This window comes from Heterocephalus glaber, unplaced genomic scaffold (assembly GCF_053883595.1).
Source record: "Heterocephalus glaber isolate CG9 unplaced genomic scaffold, H.glaber_assembly_v1.0 deba00000331, whole genome shotgun sequence".
NCBI lineage: Eukaryota > Metazoa > Chordata > Mammalia > Rodentia > Bathyergidae > Heterocephalus > Heterocephalus glaber.
In genome coordinates, this window is record NW_028258142.1 from 34,958,096 (window position 1) to 34,979,536 (window position 21,441).

Genomic DNA, 21,441 nt, shown 5'->3' on the forward strand with positions numbered 1-21,441 from the left:
CTGTTCTTTCGCCAGGTGGCTAGGCCATTTACCCACCTGTCAGGAATATAAGAGTTCTAGTTGCTCCACTGATTCTGTCAGTGCTTAGTATTGATTGAGACACTGCTTTCTTATTCATGTGTTCTAATGTCATGGGATTCTCTAACAAATATTTTAATTTCAATTTTTGTAAAAAAATTTAATAAATATTTTTGTCTAAATGGGACCTCATTAAAAATGAAAATGTTGTTATTTTTCTCCAAACAGATCTCCGCACAAAATGCATTTTCCTAGTAATCTTCAAGGTTCCAGAGGTCAAACCACATGTTACCACCAGGGGGCGAGCGTCACCCATCATTAAACTTCACTCTTGTTCAAAGCTTGCTCCAGGGTGCTCCGCAGAGCAGAGGAGATGAGGTTGATCTTTCCTTGGTGGGGATGTTTGGGTGAGAGATGCCTTTGGGGGATCTGGATGGCTTTAAAGAGCAGAGGAGAAACTAAACTGTCACAGGCTTGGGGAGACAAATTCAGTGCTGACTGCTGCTCAGGTGTCTCCTCCATAGATTTGTGAGCAACCCTCTCCTCCTCTCTGAAATGCACCCCTTCCAGTTACTCCTTTGGCTTAGAGGTGGTTGTTAGCACACCCCACTTACCTGAGGAGGGGTGCAGCGATACTCAACATAGCTGCACGTTTGAATCATAGGGGGCTTTGAAAGCTGCACCCCAGGCTAAGCAAATCAGATCTCTGGGGCCAGGACCCAGGCATCAGCATTTAAAGACTCCAGGCAACTCCAGTGTACAGCCAGGATTGTGCACTCTGGGACAGAAGTTTGCTGATCCACTCCATCAGTCCAAGTGAGCTGGTCAAAGTATTGAGTTCACCTGGGAGGGTATCTGATACTTAGGTTTCCAAATTGTAATACATATAAAAGTCACAGGGGGAGCAGGGTGGAGGAGTTGTTGAAAATGTAGATGCCTAAGTTTCCCCTTCAGGAATTTTGATTCAGTAGGTCTAGAGAGGGGCCCAGAAGTCTGCATTTTGATGAGCTACTGGGAATAGTCTAGTCCAGGTGATCTGGGAATCACAATTCAGGGATCATTGATCCAGAGAATAGCCCGGAATGAGGAGACCCACAACAGGGAAGGGAAGTGCTAGCTAGAGGCCCTAGGCCCTGGGGCTCCGGGGTGGGGCCATGGTCAGTGAACCAAGTTCTGGGCAGGAAGGTGGTGGGGCAGGGAGGTGACAAATGAGGAACTCATGGTTTCTTCTGCTGTGGCAGACCAGCTTCCTCCTCCTCCCTGAATACCACCTCAGGCTGGGGGCCCCAGCATGGCTGGCAGAGGGTCTCCTGCCCTCCTCTCAGTTCACCAGCCTAAACTTTAGAGAGGCCGCCAGTGGCCTAGGGGGCTGAAAACTGAGCCCCTCTGGTTTGGGTTTTACAGCAGAGCCTGGAGCTGGCTAGTATTCTTCCCTAGTCTTGCCTGCAGTGGCCACTGGCTGGGTGTCATGGCCCCACCATGGTCTGTCTCTCCCTGCCATCCAGAGTCAGGGAATGTCTGAGCTTTTGGACAGAAAGGGCAGGTCCAAACCCACAAGAACTGCTGCAGTGCCCCTGCCATTGGCTGATGAGCAATGCTACCCAGACTTTACCTGGATGTCCCTGTGACAGTCCAGGCCCAATATCTCAGCTTTTTTCCTGGGTAAAGCCTGCCTGTCTGCTGTCACCACCTATAGTCATAAAGTGGCCTTTTCTATCCACAGACTGGTCAAGTGCTTCCTCTACAAGAGAAGGGTTCATACCTGTGAGGACATCTCTCACAGATCCTCAAAGCATTCACTTCTGCAGGCCAGCTCAGAATGATACCCTTCTGGAGTATTCAATTTATTAACATTCACTTTACCTTCAAGTGTGGTTCTGTTTAGCCAGTACTGTTTTCCTTCAGAGTTCTGGGCCTTGCTTTCCTTACAGACCTGCCTGTGATTTGTGCACGTATTCACTGACTCACTGACTAAATACTTGCTGAAGCCCACTGTGTGCAGGCAAAGTGCAGACACTGGGAAGCTACAAAGAATAGGGAACATGACCCCTGCCTTCACAGAATTTGGCTGGGGGTGGCCGGGAGGAGCTGACAAGTAAACCAAACCTTATCAGACAGGGCTCCCAGAAAACCAGGAGGAAGCAGGATTCCACCTGCTAACTTGAGGCCTCTGATGGGCTGCTGTGGGTCCCATGGAGAGAAGGAGGCCTGAAAGAGGACTTCCAGAACAATCTGAGATGATAAAGCATCAAATTCCCCCAAGCACAGTAAGATATAGAATACTCTAGATTAGGAGCAGTCTTAGTCTGTTCAGGATGCTCTAACAGAGCACCATAGATGGATGGCTTATTTATTTATTTATTTATTTATTTATTTATTTATTTATTTATTTAGATAGGGTCTTGCTATGTTGTTCGAGCTGACCTTGAACTTACTTTGTAGCCCAGGCTGGCCTCAAACTCCTGGCAATTCTGCTTCAGCCTCCTGAATGTTGGAATCACAGATGTGTGCCAGCACACCTGGCTCCTGGAAGGCTTATAAACAACAGAAATTTATTTCTTCCAGTTCTGGAGGCTGGAAGTCCAAGACAAGTGATCAGGGCCATTCGTTAACCTCTAAAGTGTTCTAGAAGCTTCTGACTATTCAAGTGCTTTCTCTTTCATGGAAGGGAAAACAGAAGCCTTGTCTCAAGCCACCCAGCCAGGAAGTGGCACACGAGGGCACAGTTCTGACTGACAATCTCACACTGCTGGGATTGAGAGTTTCAAGTGAATTGAAATTTTCTCAAGTGTTTCAAAATTTACATAGAAATCTTTCAGCTTGGGTTATAAGGAATTGTAATAAAATCTTAGCTGCCTTAACAAAATCTTAATAGAACAAGCAAGGAGAAGAGACTAGTGGGCCTAAGAGAACTTTCCCTCCTGATCGAGGGCAGGGAGGACCCTGTGGCCCAAGTTCTCTGCTCCAACTCAGGATTCTCCAGGAGAGGCTGAGTGGGGCTGGTTGCTGGGGTGGGGCTGAGGGGTTCCCTGTCTCATCTGAAAGTGCACACAACGATATGGGTAAATGGGGAATTCTTGGTAAGGCAGGTAGATGCTTGTTTGGTCTGGCTGGGTATTGCTTGGGGGGGGGGTCCCCTAAAGATAATGAGTTTCCCCAGGGTCCTGGGCTCTGGACTGGAAATGCCATTAACTTATGACTCGGTAACTTAACTGCTTTGTGGTCCATGTGAATGATTGTGAAGTAGAGCAGGTCTCCCTGGCTACTTCCAGAAGCCATCAGTCTTGAGGAGTTGGAAGCAGAGAGAACGAGAAGGATCCAGTAAGAACCTGCCTGCTGCGTAAGATGATCAGAAGTCATGAATAATGGATTGAAATGAAACCCTCTGAGCCTGGGGAGCTTGGCCCATTCTGGGTCTCTGCCCTTCTCAGGAGGAACCCAGGCCCTGGGGTGCTGTTTAGGTCCTTGTGGCTGAGAGGTTTAGGGCATCTTCTGGATGAGGGGTCCCACCTGTCCCTGGAGTGGCCTGGAAAGATCTCTGGTGGCTCCTTTGCTGTGAGGCCAGGTGGGAAACAGATGGCTGAGGTCCCAGTGTCACCTGAGTCTCGGTGAAGGAAGGGGAGGGAGTGGAAGGGGGAGATGTGGAGAAGAAGGAGGACGGTGTGTCTCATCCTCATAAATAAGTCACGAGGCCCAAGGAGAACCCCAGGGCAAGTGCAGAGTGGGAGAGGGTGGCAGATGGAGGGCACAGGGATAGGGAGGGCAAGGAGAAAGTACTGAGGTCACCTCAGGGGCCAGAGAGGAGAAAGAAGAACAGGGCTTTGGGACTGGGGACACACAGAAGACGAGTCACTCTGGCCGTGGGCCTTGCAGCTCAGGAGGTGTGAATCACAGGCAAGGAGGTGCGTGTGTAAGCCCACGGGTGCAGGGAGGGGACAGCCGGCAAAATGATGCCCCAGAAGAAGAAGAAGAGGAAGAAAGACATCGACTTTCTTGGCCTATATGAGGAGGAGCTGCTGAACTATGCCTCAGAGAATGATGAGGATGAACTGCAGCACGAGTACTATAAGGCCAAGGGTACGTGGCCCCCCCAGGGTGGAGGGGTTGGGGGCATGTGGCTGCACGCATCTGTCCCTCACTCTGGGAAGTGACTTTAGGATCTCAGCCCACTGGTTATCCCATGTGCCTATCTGATGTCCCCTAGCAGGAAGCAGCGTGGGCACCATGCCTGGGCACCCATGGTGCAGGGGATGAGGCAATTTGCTCTTAGAGTCCTGGAGGGCAGAACAGACCAGACCCACAGTGTCCCCAGTCACCAGCTCCTGAACATCCCAGGAACAGCACTCCAGGCCCCTGTGGATGTGATCTGTGCCAGAGCACTCTAAGTGGCTTGGTCCCTGAGGGGATGTCTTGGGGAGGAAGCCTGACCCTTCATCCCATGCCCAGGGTAGGATGAAGCCTGCTACCCATATGCTGAGGGAAAGAGAGGAGTTCTTTGATTATCTGATTCTTAATTGTCCTACTGTTGTATGCAATCTGGGTGTCAAGCTTGTCACCTCAGCCACCCAGAATGGAAAACGATGGTGGGGGTCTTCTGTATTTGTCCTTAGTTCTCATCATCCAGCCCTTAGCCCAGACCTGGGCTCAGACAAACTGGTCTCAGCTGTGGCACCACAGAAGCTGTGGCTTAGGGAGGGGCCCTCCCCAGATATGGTATCCTTGTCATCACTGGGTTATAGAAAGGAGGATCTAGGACCAGTGAAACCTGGCCACATTCCCCTGGCACACACCCTCCAGGCTCTGATTGGCTGGGCTTAACATCATGGAAAGGCACCCTCAGTTCCCAGACTGAGGTTCCCCAGCTCATGTGGCTGCTGGTGAGAATATTCTAGACCCTCTCAGACAGCCTTCCTGTCCACCTCTTCATGGGCTCTGCATGTTTTAGTGAGATGATGATGGTCCTCCTTCTTTTGGTCCTTTTTGAAGCCCTTTCATGACCATCCTCACATCTGACCCTCAAGATCAGAGAAGTCAAGGCAGGTGTGATTAGTCCCATTTCACAGGTTAAGGACCAAGGCTCAGAAATTAAGGACTTGTGCAAGGTCACAAGTGGGATAGAGGACAAGAACTTCAAATATCCTTTCCCAAGGCATGTTCTTCATCTGATCTCATAGTGCTGGTGAACAGAATAATGTACTGTACACCAGACACTGTGCTAAGCCTTTTACTCATATTAAGCAATTTCATCTTCACAACAATGCAGCGAGGCAGGTTAGATTACTAAGGTTAGGATCTTTAGACACAGAGAGGTTAAGTAACTTGCTTAAGATCGAACAGCTACTAGTAGCAGAGTTAGGATTTACATCTAGGCAGTTTAGCTGGTCTTTGCTCTTGTACCAGCTAATCTTGTCTATAGTAAAATCAGTTGGAGAAGATCAAGCTGGGGGGTGCCACAGTGACATTTCTAAGAGACTCATGGAATCTCTAGCCTGCTTCAGGGCCCTGGGGAAAAATATGTTTGATGCTAACGGTAACTACAAGCTGAGCTCCAAATGCACTATAATTGTTAATCATCTTAGTTCAAGAAGGATAATCTCCACTCCCTTTGAACTTTGGGATCTACTGTAGGATTTCATGGAGAATCTTGGAGAACAATGAGGAGGAAGAAAGGCATGGAGATAGGCCCAGGTGTTTATTCATTCCTCAGGCCACTTTCTTGCTATACCCAAGTTCACTGACAGCCAGAGGGAGGGCAGTTGAGCCTGGTTCATGGGTCTGCCTTTGACTGAGGCAGGTCTATGTTGGGAAGATGTTGACTCAGGCCAGAACCTGAGAGTTGAAGGACCTCAGAGGTCATCTGCACAGGCGTCCAGCCCTGGGAACATCTCTCCTGCATCCCAACCAGGGATACAATTTCCCAAGGCAGCCTCCTTGGGATGTTGTTAATGGAAATAATAGCAATGATGTGATGATGATGATGACAACGACCACGATGATGATGGTGGTGGTGGTGGTGATTACAGTGATGATGGCGATGTGATGGATAGTGATGGTAATCACTTACGGAATGTGTACCTTTTCATGCAGCTATGGAAGAGTATTAGAAAGATAAATTGCCCAAAGTGGAAATGCCAGGTTGATGAGTATAAGCATTGAAAACTTCGTTTTATTTAATTTAGTCCTTAACACAATCCTTCAAGGAAGAAATTATTCTCACTTCACAGATGAGAAGACTGAAGCTTAGTAAGAGATTCAGTTGAAATCACATAACCATTAATGATAGAATTGGGATTCACATCCTTATCCAGTTTCATTATCCTTATTCATTTCACTGATTACTTCATTCATTCATTGATTCACCCCAGGTGTTCATTCATCCAGGTAAGTATTTGTTGAGCAAAGGCTCTACGCTAGCAGTAACATTATGTTGCCTTTGATAATTCTTTGTGCTGAACAGGGGACTGAATTAGTGTCCTCCTTACTGGAGTCAAATAGAATCCTGTGTTTTCTACAAGATATCTGATTCCCACAAGGTAATTTTTTAATTAAAATTTTAAAATTGAGAAAAAATGTATATATAATGCAAAACTCATAAAGGTACAAAGTGATGAATTTTTAAGTGTGAAATCTTTGTGTAACCACGATTCCAATCAGGATACAGAATATTTCCAGCTCCCACAAAGCTCCTTTTCACACCTTTCTCTCCCAAATCTGTTATCATAGATGAATTTTTTCTGTTCTTGAACTTCATAAGAATCAGTATATAGTTCCGTGTCTATCCTCTTGTTCACTCAACATTACATCTGAGAGATTCATTCATGTTGTGACACATTAGTTTGTTCTTTTTTACTGTTGCATTGCATTTTATAAATATATCACCATTTATTTAACCATTCTCTTGTTGACAGGCACTTGAAATAATTTTGAATTTTTTTTTTGCTATTATGAGTAAAACTGCTACACATCTTTCGATGGGCACATGCACTCATTTCTGTTGGATTTATAATTGAAAGTAGGACTGCTGGGCTACAGGGTGAGCATATGTCTATCTACCAGTGCTTATCCATTTATGCATCCACCATCACATATGAGAGTGACAATAGCTCCACATTCTTGTCCATACTTGGTATAGTCAGTCTTCTTAATTTCAGTCATTCTGGTGGGTATATGGTGCCATCTTATTGTAATTATAATTTGTATTTCCCTGAAGAATAAGGACACCAAGCACTTTTCCCTATGTTTTTTTTTTTTTTTTTTTTTTGCCTTTGGATATGCCTTTGGTGACATATCTGTTTAAATCTTTTGTCCACTTTCCAACTTTATGGAAGTATAATTTACTTACAGTAAAGTGCATCTATTTTAAATGTCTTGTTTGATTAGTGTTATACCATATGACCACTAGCAAATCAATATACAGAACATTCACATTAGGGAAACCAAAGGCTCCTTGGGTCACTTCCCAGAAAATTCTCCTACTCTCAACCCCAGGCAACCACTCTTCTACTTTCTCTTACAAGTTTTATTTTTTAAAATAGAGTTTAATGTAAATTACATTATAAAAATGTGGTGTTCTGTGTTTGACTTTTGCTCAGCATCATGCGCTTGAGATTCATCCATGTTGCACGTGTCAGTAGTTCATACCTTTTTTTGCTGAGCAGCGGTTCATTGTATGGATCTATCATGGTTTGTTTATCCATTCACCTGTTGATAGGCATTTAGCTTGTACCCAGTTTGGGTCTATTAGAAATAAAGCTATTATGAACATTGTGTTCATAAGGCTTTGTGTGGACATGTTTTCATTTTCCTTGGGTCAATAATTTAAAGTGGAATTTTTGGATATTATAATAAGTGTATGCTTATCTTTTTAAAAATGTAAACCTGTTTGAAAATTACATGATCTATCTTTTTTTGTGTGTGTGAATTCTTTATATCTTCTGGGTATGAGTCCTTTGTTGGCTATACACATTCAAAATATCATAGTCAGTGACTCACTTTTTTGTTCTTTAGACATTCTAATTACAATTAAGTACAGTGGGTCAATTTCTTTATGGCTGGTGTGTTATTTAAGCATCTGTGTTCCTCTGAATTAGCTATTGAGGTAGTTTTCTGATCCCTCTCCTATAACACAAACTCTCTTTTCATGCAAATCAACCATCCCCAGGCATCTGTATCTTCTCACATGTGATGTGGTTCTAGAGTTTCCACCGGGCTGGTCATTACTTGTGGACACTTGGTTTGGAAATGCCCTTGCAAGCCATGCGGGCAACACTCAGGCCCCAGAGCTGTGCCTAACAGGCAGAGGGAGGGCTCTGCGGGTTGTTTGCAGATCAAGGTCTCTGTGGAATAGACTATGAAAAATCAAGGCTCTGGTTGTCATGGGAATCACATACAGGAACTGCTTCCCTTACCCCCACTCACAGTGCCCCATGTCATCAGAACCAGGGACATAAAAGGTACACTCACCCTCAAACACTGCTGCTCCTTGTCACCATAAGCAGGGGAGGACCATGGTAGCATCAGAGGTCTCCTGAAGGGGTTCTGAAATATATGTGAATCACATGTATATTGTTGAGCTACCAAAGGAATGAGCTGTTAGCTCCTGGAGCTGAAATGCATAAACAGCAATAATTTAAAACAAGAAAGGCTATTCCTTAAGTAGCTTCTATGTGCCATAGCCTTTACATACATCATCTTTAATCCCCAGTACAGCTCTGCAACCAGGGTTACTGTACAGTGTCACAGGGAAGTTGGTATTTGTCCGTTCACCTTGCTCCTAACTGGACGAACCAGCCACTGGCTGCCCACAGATCACTGCAGCGTGGAAGTACAGCACTTTGCCCTAGCCCACATCAGTGAATGGGCCTGCTGTAGGGTGAGCAGTACCTTTAATGCACTTACCACAGGCGTAGCATATAGGTGTTAGGTGTTTGTGTCTCTCATTCCCCATCATGCAGTTTTGCCATTTTCATCTGGGATAGACTGCCTTTATCCAATGGCCTCTGAATTGATAGACTTGAATAATAAATATCTAAACCTAAGATACACTTCCAATCAACTGGGCCTTGTTGGGGAGCTTTAATATACGCTGCAAGTTTGGGGACCTGGTCTGAAAAGATTGGAAACAGGAATGGTAATAAGTTTGCCTCGATAATCAATAGTTTGGCTCAATGCCTGAATAATGTATGTAAAGCCCCTAGCTCAGGGCCAGACACATAGTTTGCAATCAGTAAGTATTGTTTATGACTACACTTACTAAGCATTAATATTAATATTTTCCATAATGTGATGGACATCTTTCATATGCCCTCAATATCTCACACATCCTCCCTGTGTTTTGCTGGCTCCCCATCTGTGGATTCCACCTTCCCAGTGTGGAGTTACTTTCTTTTGCTCAGCCTCCTTTGCTGCACACAGTGTGCTAGGTTCCCTGCACTGGCTGCTTCATAACAAAGTGGCTTGTTCCCCAGCATTGATTCCTCATCTGCAAAAGAAGTGTGTGGTGCTAAAGGTGAGGTTTTAGTCTTGCAGCAGGGACTGTTGTGGGTTTGACCCTGGCTCAGAGGCTTGGGAGAGGTAGTAGAATTCCAGTGTCCTTTGTGCATGGGCATCCTCTGTGGGACTGGCAGGAGCTCTGGTTTTTTCAAGCCCATGCAGGATTCTGAGTTCTCTTCAGAGCCTGCAATCTGTTTTCTTCTTTGTCCCCCCAGTGTACGAGGTGGTCACAGCCACCGGGGATGTTCGTGGTGCAGGGACAGATGCCAATGTCTTCATCACAATTTTTGGAGAGAATGGGCTGTCTCCTAAGCTCCATCTTACCAGCAAGTGAGTATCATCTTGGGGTCCTGGGATGTTAGTCTTGGCTGACTAAGTTCTGCAACCTAGGGTTGTTCACTGCTCTGGGGAGAAGGCACATCTGATTATAAGTATTTTAAGTGGTAACGGGCCACTGACAACAGATCATGCGTCAACCAGGGATTTCCTGATAAACTCCTGCCAACTTTCTTTAGCTCCTCTCTTGCTTTTGTGAACAGTGATGCCAAATTTGTATTTCCCAAGAATTCATATCACCTGTCCTTTGATGTGGAAGAATAAATGCTCAGGACCAAGAAACCTGGGTCTAGGTCCAGCCTTACATTTAGTTCCATGTAACTTTGGCCAAATCTCATTGGATCCAAGGCCATGGTTTTCTCATAAGCCATCATAGGGCTGTTGGGAGAAGGAGTGTTGGGAAAATTGTGTATGTGAGGCAGCCATGAGCTTAAAATGCTCTCTCCATACTTGAGGTCTCATGTGGACCATTGTACACACAGCAAAACTTAGCATATTTTAGCAGAATCACAAAATTTCAGAGAAGCCAAGGTGCCTTAGATGGTCTAGTGCACTGTTTTTCTGTTCCTTTGTGGATAGGAACTTGCCCAGCAGGTTCTAGGCCCACCATGCCACCATCTTTCGAAGGAGCTCCATTTATGGTTGTCCTGTCCATTTAGTTTCTGGATAAGATTCTGTCCAAGTTGAAAGTTCCACAGCCAAGAACTGATACAATCTAATGTTTTCATAGGGAAACTAAGGCCTAGAAAGGGGAGCTGAGTGGTTCAGAGTTGAGCTTTTTGATGGGGAAGCTGGTTCTTGACCAATGTTCTTGGTGTAGACATTTTAATTGATCCACATGGTCCTGTGGCCTTGGGGTGGGTAGGAAACTCCCCTTGAGGCCCACTGGGGCTCCAGGTTGTGGTTTCTGGAGTTAATGGCTTGGCTCCTCCAGGAGTGGTTGGGGAAGCTATAGAGAGGTGAGTCCCTGGGCTAGGCCTCACAGGGCGCTTCACAGGTGCCCGGGCCTGTGACATGTGCTTGCCCTACATGTGAGCCGCGGCATCAATACAGCAGTGTTGAGGGAAGTGTAATGTGCTGTTTTGTCCATTTCCACAGAACAGGGTACCTGCCTTCTTGTACTGATCACATTGCGTGTGACTCGCTTGTGGAAGTCTTTCCCTCCAATGATATGGGCACGGTAAAGGGAATACATGAAATACCCATCCTCTTTGCCATGCATCCTCTCCGGAGCAATCCAAGGGAGATGCCACTAACAAAGGGAAGGTGGCTGGCTGGTTCCTGGGGTTCCCCAGCTAGCTTTATAAACCAAAAGGATCCTTTTCTCCTTTTGTGTTGGGTCTTCACTGTCCCTCTTTCCATGTATCCAGTGTCCTCCAATTCCTCCACTTCTCGTTCCTCACTTGTCAAAACATCCTCTCAGGGAGGCCTGGGTGTCACTGTTATAAGGTGGCATGAAAGTGAATCCCTATCCTAAGAAAGGCATTTCAGAAAGAGGGAATAAAACACAAATGAGCTGGCAAGGCTGCCAAGGGTGTGGGAATGGCTTCTCCAGTCCAGCCCTGACCATAAGAATCAATATCCCCCAGTGAGCCAGGAGGTTGCAGATGGGGGTCTCTACCTAGATCTGTGTCATGCCCCAGGTTGGGGAGTAGGAGCATGGGTCTAGCAAGGACCCTAATCTGACTGATCAGGAGGGCTCAACAGCAGTGTGAAGTGAGTACACTTGGAAGTATCACTTGTAGCCCTGGAAGCTAGAAAGGGCTGTGTAGAGAGGTAGATGGAGCTGCAGGATGAGGACCAAGGGAAATTCTACTTGGGCCTGCAGCATCTATTCTGGTTCTTTGTAAATAGTCAGAGTTTGGTAAATACTTGTGGTATCAAGTGGCTAGAGTGAGATTTTACAGGAAGGGACACAGTCTGGGCCTTCGGTGGTGAAAAGGACTCAGATAAAAGAGAGACAAGATCCTTGTCTTAGTCCTTTGGACTAAGGGGAACAGCTTATAAGAGTATGGAGGTAGCAGGGCACCTGAAGCCTATATGAGAAGGCCTGTGGCTGGAAGCATAGGGCCATGGTGAGGGGCAGAGAGGAGCAAGGTGGGAAGGACAGGAGAGTACAGACTTGAGAAGGCCTTGCTTGAAAGCTGATAGGTGTATGTTCCACTTACAATGGTGGTCAAGATTACCTAAGTGAGCATGATGAGTGGGGATGGAGGAGGTTAGAGTCTGGCTGGAGCAAGAACTGAGAAAAAAAAGTCTATGAAAAAAAGTACACAGACGTGGTCCCGGTCATCTAAGTCTCTCCAATCAAGATGGAAACTGCACGTCTGTCAGGGAGTGTTGCTTTTGGATTCCAGAGTGCCCATGCAACCGAGACACAGATGGCAGTGGAGGTCACTTTGCTGTGACATACAGATGCAGTTGGCTGAGGTCATTGCTCCCTTCCTGTTCCCGGGGCCCCATAATCTCACATCTCTGTCTTCTGTTCCCTGCCCTCCACACTCAAACCAACCCAACCTACTGCGTCAGCTGGATGCACACCCCCCCCCCCACAGAGCCCTTTTGTCTGGTAGCTCTGGGAACTACAGTTTACATCACAGCAATGCAAGCAACATGAAATGTAATACTACATTTTACTAGCTTAAAACTCAGCCATCCTTGTTCTTGAAATTCCTCCCAACTCCTTTCTCCATAGTCTCTGGCCACATCTCTCATCCTCTCTCTTCCTCATCCTCTCTCTTCCATCTCATCCCAGGTTCTACTTGTTCCTGTGCCTTTTCTCCTGTGTCCAGGGCTTCACTATCCACTCCAAATGGCTAGGCAGGTTTTTTCCCACTTAATACAAAACAATTCTGACTCAAGTATTTGGCTGTCTGATGTTAAAAGTCTCCCAGAGGAACCCCAACTCTAGTTCTGGTTCCCTTCCCTGACTAGCCTCAACAGAGAGTCACAAGTTCAGGATATGGCAAAAGGATGGGATCTCATGTATCTTCTGGAATGTGGTTCTCCTGGCTGAGAACTCACCATCTGGGAGGGTTGGAGAATGCCTGACATTTTAGCCTGATGGCCCTGCCTGGCTGCTGGCTAAAATGCCCCATGCAGCTGGTCAAGCTCTTCTGCATGGTGCAGCTTGGGCAGGGGCTACACTCTGCCATAGCCTTGATTTGAGGCTGGACCAGGAGACTTGGTGAGGCCCAGCCTCCCACAGGAAATGTGAAGCATCTCTGTTTTAAATATTTCCTTTGACCTGGGACCATGTCTAGCTCCACCTCAGTCCATTTTTGGAAACACAGACATGAACATTTGGACTTACTGGAAATGGGCATTTAGGAATTTGATCCTACAGTGGTTTGGATTGGGAGCTTTTGTGGATTATCCTAGCCTCTCCCTGAGCAAGGGTGTCAGAGAAGCCTCTCTGTAGCCCTTTCTCTGAAAAGAGGGAGAACCAGCCCTGGCTCAGGTGAGGTTTCTCTGTCTTCCAAGGAGAGAATGGTTTCCACTTCAGGAGCACCGGAAGCTTGAGTCATATATGGTTCTACCTAGGGTCCCAGCGCTCCTTCCACCTGGACTCTGCTCCCAGGCAGGTGCTGCTTCCCTGGTCTCCCTGCTTCTACATCCCTTACCTCACCCTCATCTTGTAACCAACCATAAAGCACTGTGGTTGCTTATTTAACAAACATGCTGGAACAAGTCATGGATACAGGGCTCCCCTTTGTTGAAGGCAAGTGTCCTAGCTTCCTTTCTGGAACTCTCAACAGAGGCACCCCAGAAAGCCAGCTGCTTTTCTTCAAGTCATACCTTGTCTTTGGCTAAAAATGGGGATGCCTGCCCTTCTCTTCCCCTCCTCCCTGGCACCAACTATTCCCCAAGTTCCCTATACCCTCAGAAGATGACACCCAGCAATCCCCAGACTTTCCAAAGATATTCACTACTGGCAGTCTGAGCGCCAGGGTGGAGTGGGGGTGCTGACAAAATACGGAATTATGTTTTTTTCATAATTACAAAAGCAATACATGTTCCTTTTGGAAAATTTGAAAACAATATAGACAAGAACAAACCGCCAACACTTCATCACAATCTGAACATCTAGACATGGTATTTTTGTATAAATCCTCCCACTCTATTTTTTGAATGAAAATGGTATCTTGTTTGTATTGAATGTTCTGTTTATATATTCATTTTAACTTGCTTTTCCTTTTAAGCTTACATCATTAACCTCCACTACTCTTATAATACCATTTTTTGGTTTTTTTGGTTTTTTTTTTTTTTGGTACTGGGGATCGAACTCAGGACCTTGCGCTTTTGAGGCAGGCGCCAGAACCACTGAGCTAAATCCCCGGCCCCATAATACCATTTTTAATGGCTGTTAAATATTCCATCATAGCTTCTCAAGGTGACTATTCCTTAAGGGTATTTATTTGATGTAGAAAAGACTATTTATTCTAAGAATCAGTTGTCTTATATATTGAACAAAAATACCACTTATTCATTTCTGTTTCTCATTCACTAAATCCTGATGTGCAGAACTGATGTCCATACGTCATTCAAGTTACTTAGCTGCTGTGACTCTAAACCAAAACTTGAAGTGTGTTGTTGTCCTCTCTTGCAATTGAAATTCCCACATTAGCCAGCTAATATGAGTGCTAGTTTGGTACAGTTTCTCTTTTCAGTGCTGGATCCTTTAAGTTTATTTTCTCAGGAAGGAGATCCACTGGTTCTTCATGGAGGAGACTTCCTATTTTCCTTGCACATCCTCAAGCACTAACCAATGACTTTTGCCATTTTTCTTATGCCTATGATGGAGTAGAGATTGTGCTGCACTTTGCCCGAGCTCCTCCATTCCTCCAGGGTGAGACCAACCTGAGCTTAGGCACATGCTGCAAACCTAGGAGTCTCTTTTGCTCTCCAATAAACTCAGAAGTTTCTGCCACTCTCCTCTTCACTTCTCTGTGCCCATACTGCACCTCTGGGGCCTCTTTTCCTGGACAATGCTGCTTCACTGTGTATTTTCATGAACTCTGCTCTGCTTTAGGAGGGCCTGGGCTCTTTCTCATGATGTGGTACCTTAAAGAAACTTCTCCCCAGGGAAGATTGTTTATCAAATAGATCTGCTTGCACAGTCCCAGCTTCTGGGCTCTATGGAAACTTAAAGACCTTCTGTTTCTGAATGTGAACCTTGCGTCTTTGGCAAGATGGCCCTTTACCTCGCCCTTTATTTTGAAGCACATTGATGACTACTGGTAATAGTAGGCTGCATTGGTCTTCTGTTGCTGCAACAAATACTTGAAACAAATCAACTTAAAAAGAGGAAAGTTTATTTTGGGCCACAGTTTTGGAGTTTCCAGTCCTTGATTGATTTGCCCCATTGCTTTTGGGCCTGTGATGAGGCAGCACATTATGGCAAGAGCCAGCAGTAGAGAAAGCTGCTCACCTTGTGGCAGCCAGGAAGCAGAGAGTAAAACAGGAAGGGGCCAGGGTTCCAATATCTCTTTCAGAGGCACAGCCCAGATGACAAAACTTCTTCCTACTAGACCCCACCATCTTTTTGTGTGGTGCTAAGATTGAACCCAGAGTCTCATGCTCTAATCACTGAGCTGTATCCTTATTCCTAGGCCCCACTTCTTAAAGGTTCCACCATTACTCAGTAGGATGAAGACTGGGGATCAAGCCTTTAACTTACAGGCTTTTGGTAAAAAGCCAGACCATGGCACAGGCATATGTCTTCTGTGATTTTCTTTTTTCCTCTACTGTGTGCTGGTCTCAGGATCCAACAGCACTGAGGAAGGTCTATGTTCTTAGACCCACGGGGTTCAGTTGTGGGGCAGGAAGAACTGCTAACAGGCCTGAGCTTCAGTGGTAGAACTCTGGCCTACACAAAGGATGGAGCAGATCTTGACAGGAGAGTCAAGCTTCTGCTTCTAGAAGATTCTGAGCAAGATGACTCTAGCCCTCCTGGGTCTAAACTGGTTGAATTTAGGGTGCTCCAAACTCTGGATTTACACTTAGTGCTGCATCAGTGAACATCTTAGGTGTACTTTTCTCTGTTCACACAATTTGTAGGATGTCAGATATGCATTTCGCTCACTTTCCTTACTTCCCTGGTTGTTGGATTGGGGTGAAGTGTTCACCTTCTTTTCAGGACCATTGGTTGCTATCCGAGGTCTGCATCCACTTGAGACTGCCATTGCAACTCTTCCTAGAAAGGGCAAGGCAGGCACTGGGGAGAGGCAAGGAGGCCTGCAGACCCAAGGGCATCAAGGCATTCATCACACATTCTTTCTTCCTCCACCCTCCTAACCGAGAACAACCAGAAAGCATGGCATCATGGCTTTGGAGAGGTACCTACTGGTCCCAGCTCTGCTACCAACTAGCTACTTACTCATCTGTAAAACAGATATTAATTAACAATAAATATTGCTCACTGTTCTTGCCTTAGTGACACATGGTTAAGATCAGATGACCTGGGTGCAAGAACAAGGAATGAAACTAACCATCTTTGCCTTCCTCCTTCCTTCTACACCAAAATGGAGTCTCAGACTCAGATCTGGTTGCTTGGAGCTCTTTCTGGGAGTGAGAGGATGGAGGAAGAAAAGGATGCAGCCCTTGGCTCTGCTCCTGATCCTGTGAACCAAGTCTGATCTGTACTAACTGGGCACATGTTCATTGCAGGAGTGAGTCTGCCTTTGAGAAAGCTAATGTCGATGTGTTCCGGGTAAGAACAAACAACGTGGGCCTCATCTATAAAATCAGGTGAGAAGCTAGCCCCTGCCCAGGGTGGGAGTGAAGATGAATGTAAGTATATTAGGACCTGATTTCACTATTGATACTTTCTGGGTATTGATTACTTTCCAGGTGTAGTTTGAGGGATTCCCAAAGACCCAGATCTTTCCCTCCCACCCAGAATCACAGTGCCCTGAACTTCCCGATTACAGCAGGATTCACTTCTTGGATTAAGGCAATTTGAGACAATTTTTCACAAACTTAAGACACACTCTGAGAGACACTATACCTCAGTGGTTAGGAGCAAGACTCAGTTCAGAGGGCCTGGATTCACATTCCTGCTTTGCTATTTATTAGCTGTAGGAATTGGGACAGTTTACTTTTCTAATCTTCAGGTTTCTCCTCCAATAATGGTGCCTCATTTGTAATGACTCTGGACTCAATGAGTTCACTGCCAAGAGCAATAACCACTAAACAGTAAGCACTCAGCAAGGGCCATGTTGCAAGATGCCTTAGGACAGAGAGCTCCTGATCAACTATTCTCTTCAGGGGAGTTTTTGTGAATGTATGTGCAGGGACAATTCTATTGGTCTGGTTATAGAGGAGGAACTTTCAGTAGTTCCCCTTCCCCTCCTAGTCCCTACTAACCACCTTCACTCAAGTTCACCCCTATTTGTCAGAATGTTAGGGTTATCTGTGTTATGATTGGACTAGACTAGGGCTTGAACAGGGACCAACTATGGCCTCAGCTCAGTCTTGCTTTTTCTTCCTCTTGCTAGAAATTTAGGTCCATGGACTGTTGTTGCTAGAGAAATTAGAGGTACACGAGGTCTCTGGGAAGTGATTGTATGCAGGAAAGGGGGTTATAAGTAAGGAAGGAACTCTTGGAGGGAAGGGCTGGGAAGGATGTTGGTGAGTGGGGAAAGGCAACCACTAGCTGAAAGGTCCTACTAGTTGCCAGGAGAAGTGTGTGTTCCTGTAAAGGAGGGGGCCCATATGTGTCATTTTTGTATTGAGGCTGAGTGTTGTGTTGGGCTGTGGTTGTCCCACTAAGATCTACATAGATAAAGCCTCACTGTTTTAGGCAGAGATGAGATGTTCCATGTGAAGTGAGATCAACCACCCTGGGGCCATGTTCTGGAGATGAATTTGGACAAAGGGGGTTACACCAAGTGGAACAGAACATGGGGGACAGATTTGAGGATTCTGAATCTTCACAGCTTCTAGGCACATGTGAATACTGGACACTTGAAATGTGGCTAATCCAAATCAAGATGTGTTAGACATATAAAACATGCAATAGACTTTTGAAGACTTAGTCCTAGAAAAAGAACATGGTTATATGTTGAAATGATAAGTAAAATTAAATGCAATATATTATTAAAATTAATTCCACCAGTTTTTTATATCTCTTTAAATGTGCCTACTAGAAAAATCTGAAGTTATATCTGTGGCTTGAATGTGCCACTCACATTATATTTCCGTGTGACAACCATAGAAGTCTAGATGGCTATTGGGGATTCCCTGGGTGGTGGGATCATGTCTGCTAGTTGTGGGAGACTTGAAGAAAGGGACACATAGCAATGGGAAGGGGGAATTGAGTCCCAAGGGACAAGAGATGCCTTGCAAATCAGACCGTCTAGTTGGCTTCTGTCTCGATGAACTTTCAGATGTGGCTTGACTCAGATGGGCTTCAGAGAATGGTATGTACACAGCTTGAGCCAGAGTGAGAAGAGGGAGCAATGCTTGCAGAGGCCAAGGTTAGAAAGCAGCACTGATCAGACAGGACCTAGAAGACAGTTCCCCTGCAAGCCTTGGAGTCCTAAACTTTGCATGAAAAAAATATTTTCTTGCAGGCAGTAAACAATGTAACCATCATTAATGTGTGTATCTACCTTATAAGGTATCCCCATTTGTAGATGAGGAAGTTGTAAAGTAACAAAAAATAACAAAATGATTGAATCTCTCTTTGGAATAAACACTGGATATTGCAGTTAAGGAAAGGGTACAATCTTGGTTCTGCCAGTGAGAATGTGGGTATTGGCTTCTGCTCCAGGATTGAGCATGACAACACAGGCTTGAATGCCAGCTGGTACCTGGACCGTGTGATTGTGGCTGACATGAAGAGGCCTCATCTCCGTTACTACTTCAACTGCACCAACTGGCTGAGCAAGACAGAAGGTGATCGCCAATGGTGCCGTGACCTGCTGGCCAGCTTCAACCCTATGGACATGCCCAGAGGTCAGTGATTAGCTTGGGCTGCCTGCCATCCCTCCTTGCCTGGGTTGGGCTCACTCAGGCCTCTGTCTTGTACTGGACAGTCTCATCTCACCTTTGCTACTTCCACAGAAGGTCTTCCTGTTGGCTAGGGCCCAGGGAAGCCACATCTTTATTTGTGGCCTTCCCAGAGCAAGCCTTTGTGTTCAGAGACTTCAAGGAAGCTGGAAATCCAAGAGGACGAGAAGGCATGAAGGAGGGGCAAGCTCTGCCTCGAGGACACTCGTGTTTTCAGTGATTCTTGTTGGTGGGTGTCTAACAGAAGCGCCTCTGGGATCAAGTCAACCTTCCCCATCTCCTATTCCTTCCTTTTCTTATGATGCCCAAGGAAGGTGAATTATAGCTAGGGCCTGGTGGATGGGTGTCAAAACCCACAGCTTCTAAAGTTCCACCATGCTATTCTCTGGTTCTTCCTGATTTCATGAGGTATAAAATAACTTATTGTAAGTAGTATCTTTGGTGAAAAGCCTTAAATTAGGTCATCCTAGTTCCATAGGAATAAAGGAAGCCAGGAGAACAAAATCTATAAAAACACGTACTATATCCTTGGTCCTTTTCTGCATTCCTTTGTCCCTCCCCTAAGTCCTGACCTTACCTCATCCCATCACTGCTCATATTTGTCCTTCCAAAAATGGAGGTAAGGGTACTACCTGTTGGTATTATCATCATAGAGTCATGGAAGGAAAAGGACTTTGGGGCCAGGGAAGAGAAACAGCTTCTGCAGTCACAGTTACTCGGGCAGAACAATAGAAGGTTAACGTGCTTGTTAGTTTCTGCCTTCCAGCATTTACCTGTGTAGCTCCAAATTCTAACTTCTCTTGCAACCAGCTGGGCAGAAGTAAACACACCCTTTGTCTAACAGGCCTCAGCTCTCAATTTCTCCATCTGCCTCTGATTTTCCACCTCTTAGCCAACTTTGAACACTTGAATTATTCTTCTGTGATCCCTATCATAACTTGCAGCTTCATTAAAAACATGTTATTGAGCTTTTTTGTTATTACAAAAGCTAAATTTGATCATTGTAGAAAATAGATATAAGCATACATAAAAAGGAATTCCTGTAAGTCCATCACTTGGATACATAACACCAGTTATATTTTTGATCATTTGTATCTAATCTTTTCAATTGCATATATAGTTTGAAATAATGGGCTGCTATAACATCCTCTGTTTTACAGTATGTTTACTTCTATGCCATTAAATATTACTCGACATTCCTACTTAAAATGGTTGTGTAGTGCTCTGGAATATGGGTACGCCATCATTCATTCATGGAATCTCTTATTGTTGGACATTTATACTATGTTCTTCCTCTAAATATTTTTTGCTATTATAAGCCCCATACCTAAATCTTTGCAATGCTCCATGAGTCCCTCCTTAAGGTAAATTCCAAATACTTAAGGTAGAATTTCTAAGTCAAATAGAATGCACACAGTTAAGGTTTCTGATGGGCATTTCTCATCGGCTCTAGAACATGTCTGGGCACAGTCCCAGCAGCTGTTATGAGAGTGCCCATTTCTGCTACTTTTGCCAAAACTTGGTAGTACTGTGTAATTTTCCACTCAGGTATTCTGTCATTGGTTACTGATGAGGCTGAATATTTTTCATATGTTTCTTGGTAATTTGTTGTGGTTTGTTTCATTGATTTTTGATAGATTTTATTACATAAAATTGAGGTTCACTGTATGATGTTATGGGATACATTGTAGATAGTGGTTAATGTAGTAGTGTGTGTGTGTGTGTGTGTGTGTGTGTGTGTGTAGTGTCTGCTTGGACCCTATCTTTTCCATTGCGATGAATTTCATAGTTTATAGGACCTATCTTTCACCAATCTTGCCATATTCTTATTTTATTCTCTCACTTCCTCTTTTCTTGGCCTTTTCCCACTTTCAGCTCCTCTTCTTACTTTCTGCTTTAGTCACACAAAAGTCAAGGATACCACCACTAGGAAAAGAGCTTCTGAAATGAAAGAAATGACAAAACTCAGTGCTTCTCCAGCTTTCCATGAGTCACCCAGAGTGGTATTATCTTGTCCATTAGAGGCAAGAACCTGCTGAAGCAGTCCAAGGCCCTGCTTGAGCCATGAAGAGGCTGGGAGACATTGGGCTTTAGTATTTCCAGGTTGGGTTCCAGAAAAAGAAAAAAGAAAACTTCAAACGTTGAAATGTTACACTGGTAAACAAAAGGTTAAGTTTCTTTCTTTTCACTCATTGGCTGCCACTGGAAGTGTCTGATGTTAAAAATAGGGAAGATAATTAGTTCTTTACCCATGTAGTTTGATGGATGGAATATTTCAAAACATGGAATGTGGGCACTGTGGAAGAGAGGAAAGGGAATGTTTTCAATGTCTATACCACCAACCCCAACACTACCTGAAGGAGGGTGGGTTGTCAGGGAGCCTCATTTCCCTCTCCCCCACTTAAGGGCCATCTCTGAAGTTCTGAAACCTTCCTTCACTCCTGCTCTTCAGGCAAGGCAGGCTTTCTAGGATGACTGATCAGCAGGTAGCTGTAAGGGAGTAGGGACAGGACTTGATCAAATTTCTAGGAGATTCTTCTACCAGGATTCTCATATATTATGCTTTAAAATAGATGTGAG

At 45.1% G+C, this 21,441-nt stretch overlaps 1 protein-coding gene across 1 annotated transcript in view; it reads left to right on the plus strand.

Annotated features, from left to right (window-relative positions):
* The first annotated feature begins 202 nt into the window (after nt 1-202).
* Nucleotides 203-21,441, plus strand: part of Loxhd1 (lipoxygenase homology PLAT domains 1) — a 179,955-nt gene continuing 158,716 nt past the window's right edge. Inside the window, exons 1-4 of the mRNA XM_087189273.1 lie at nt 203-4,095; nt 9,726-9,840; nt 16,516-16,596; nt 18,623-18,807. Of these exons, the coding sequence (XP_087045399.1) occupies nt 3,966-4,095; nt 9,726-9,840; nt 16,516-16,596; nt 18,623-18,807 (511 nt within the window). The 5' untranslated portion in view covers nt 203-3,965. The remainder of the gene's footprint in view (nt 4,096-9,725; nt 9,841-16,515; nt 16,597-18,622; nt 18,808-21,441) is intronic.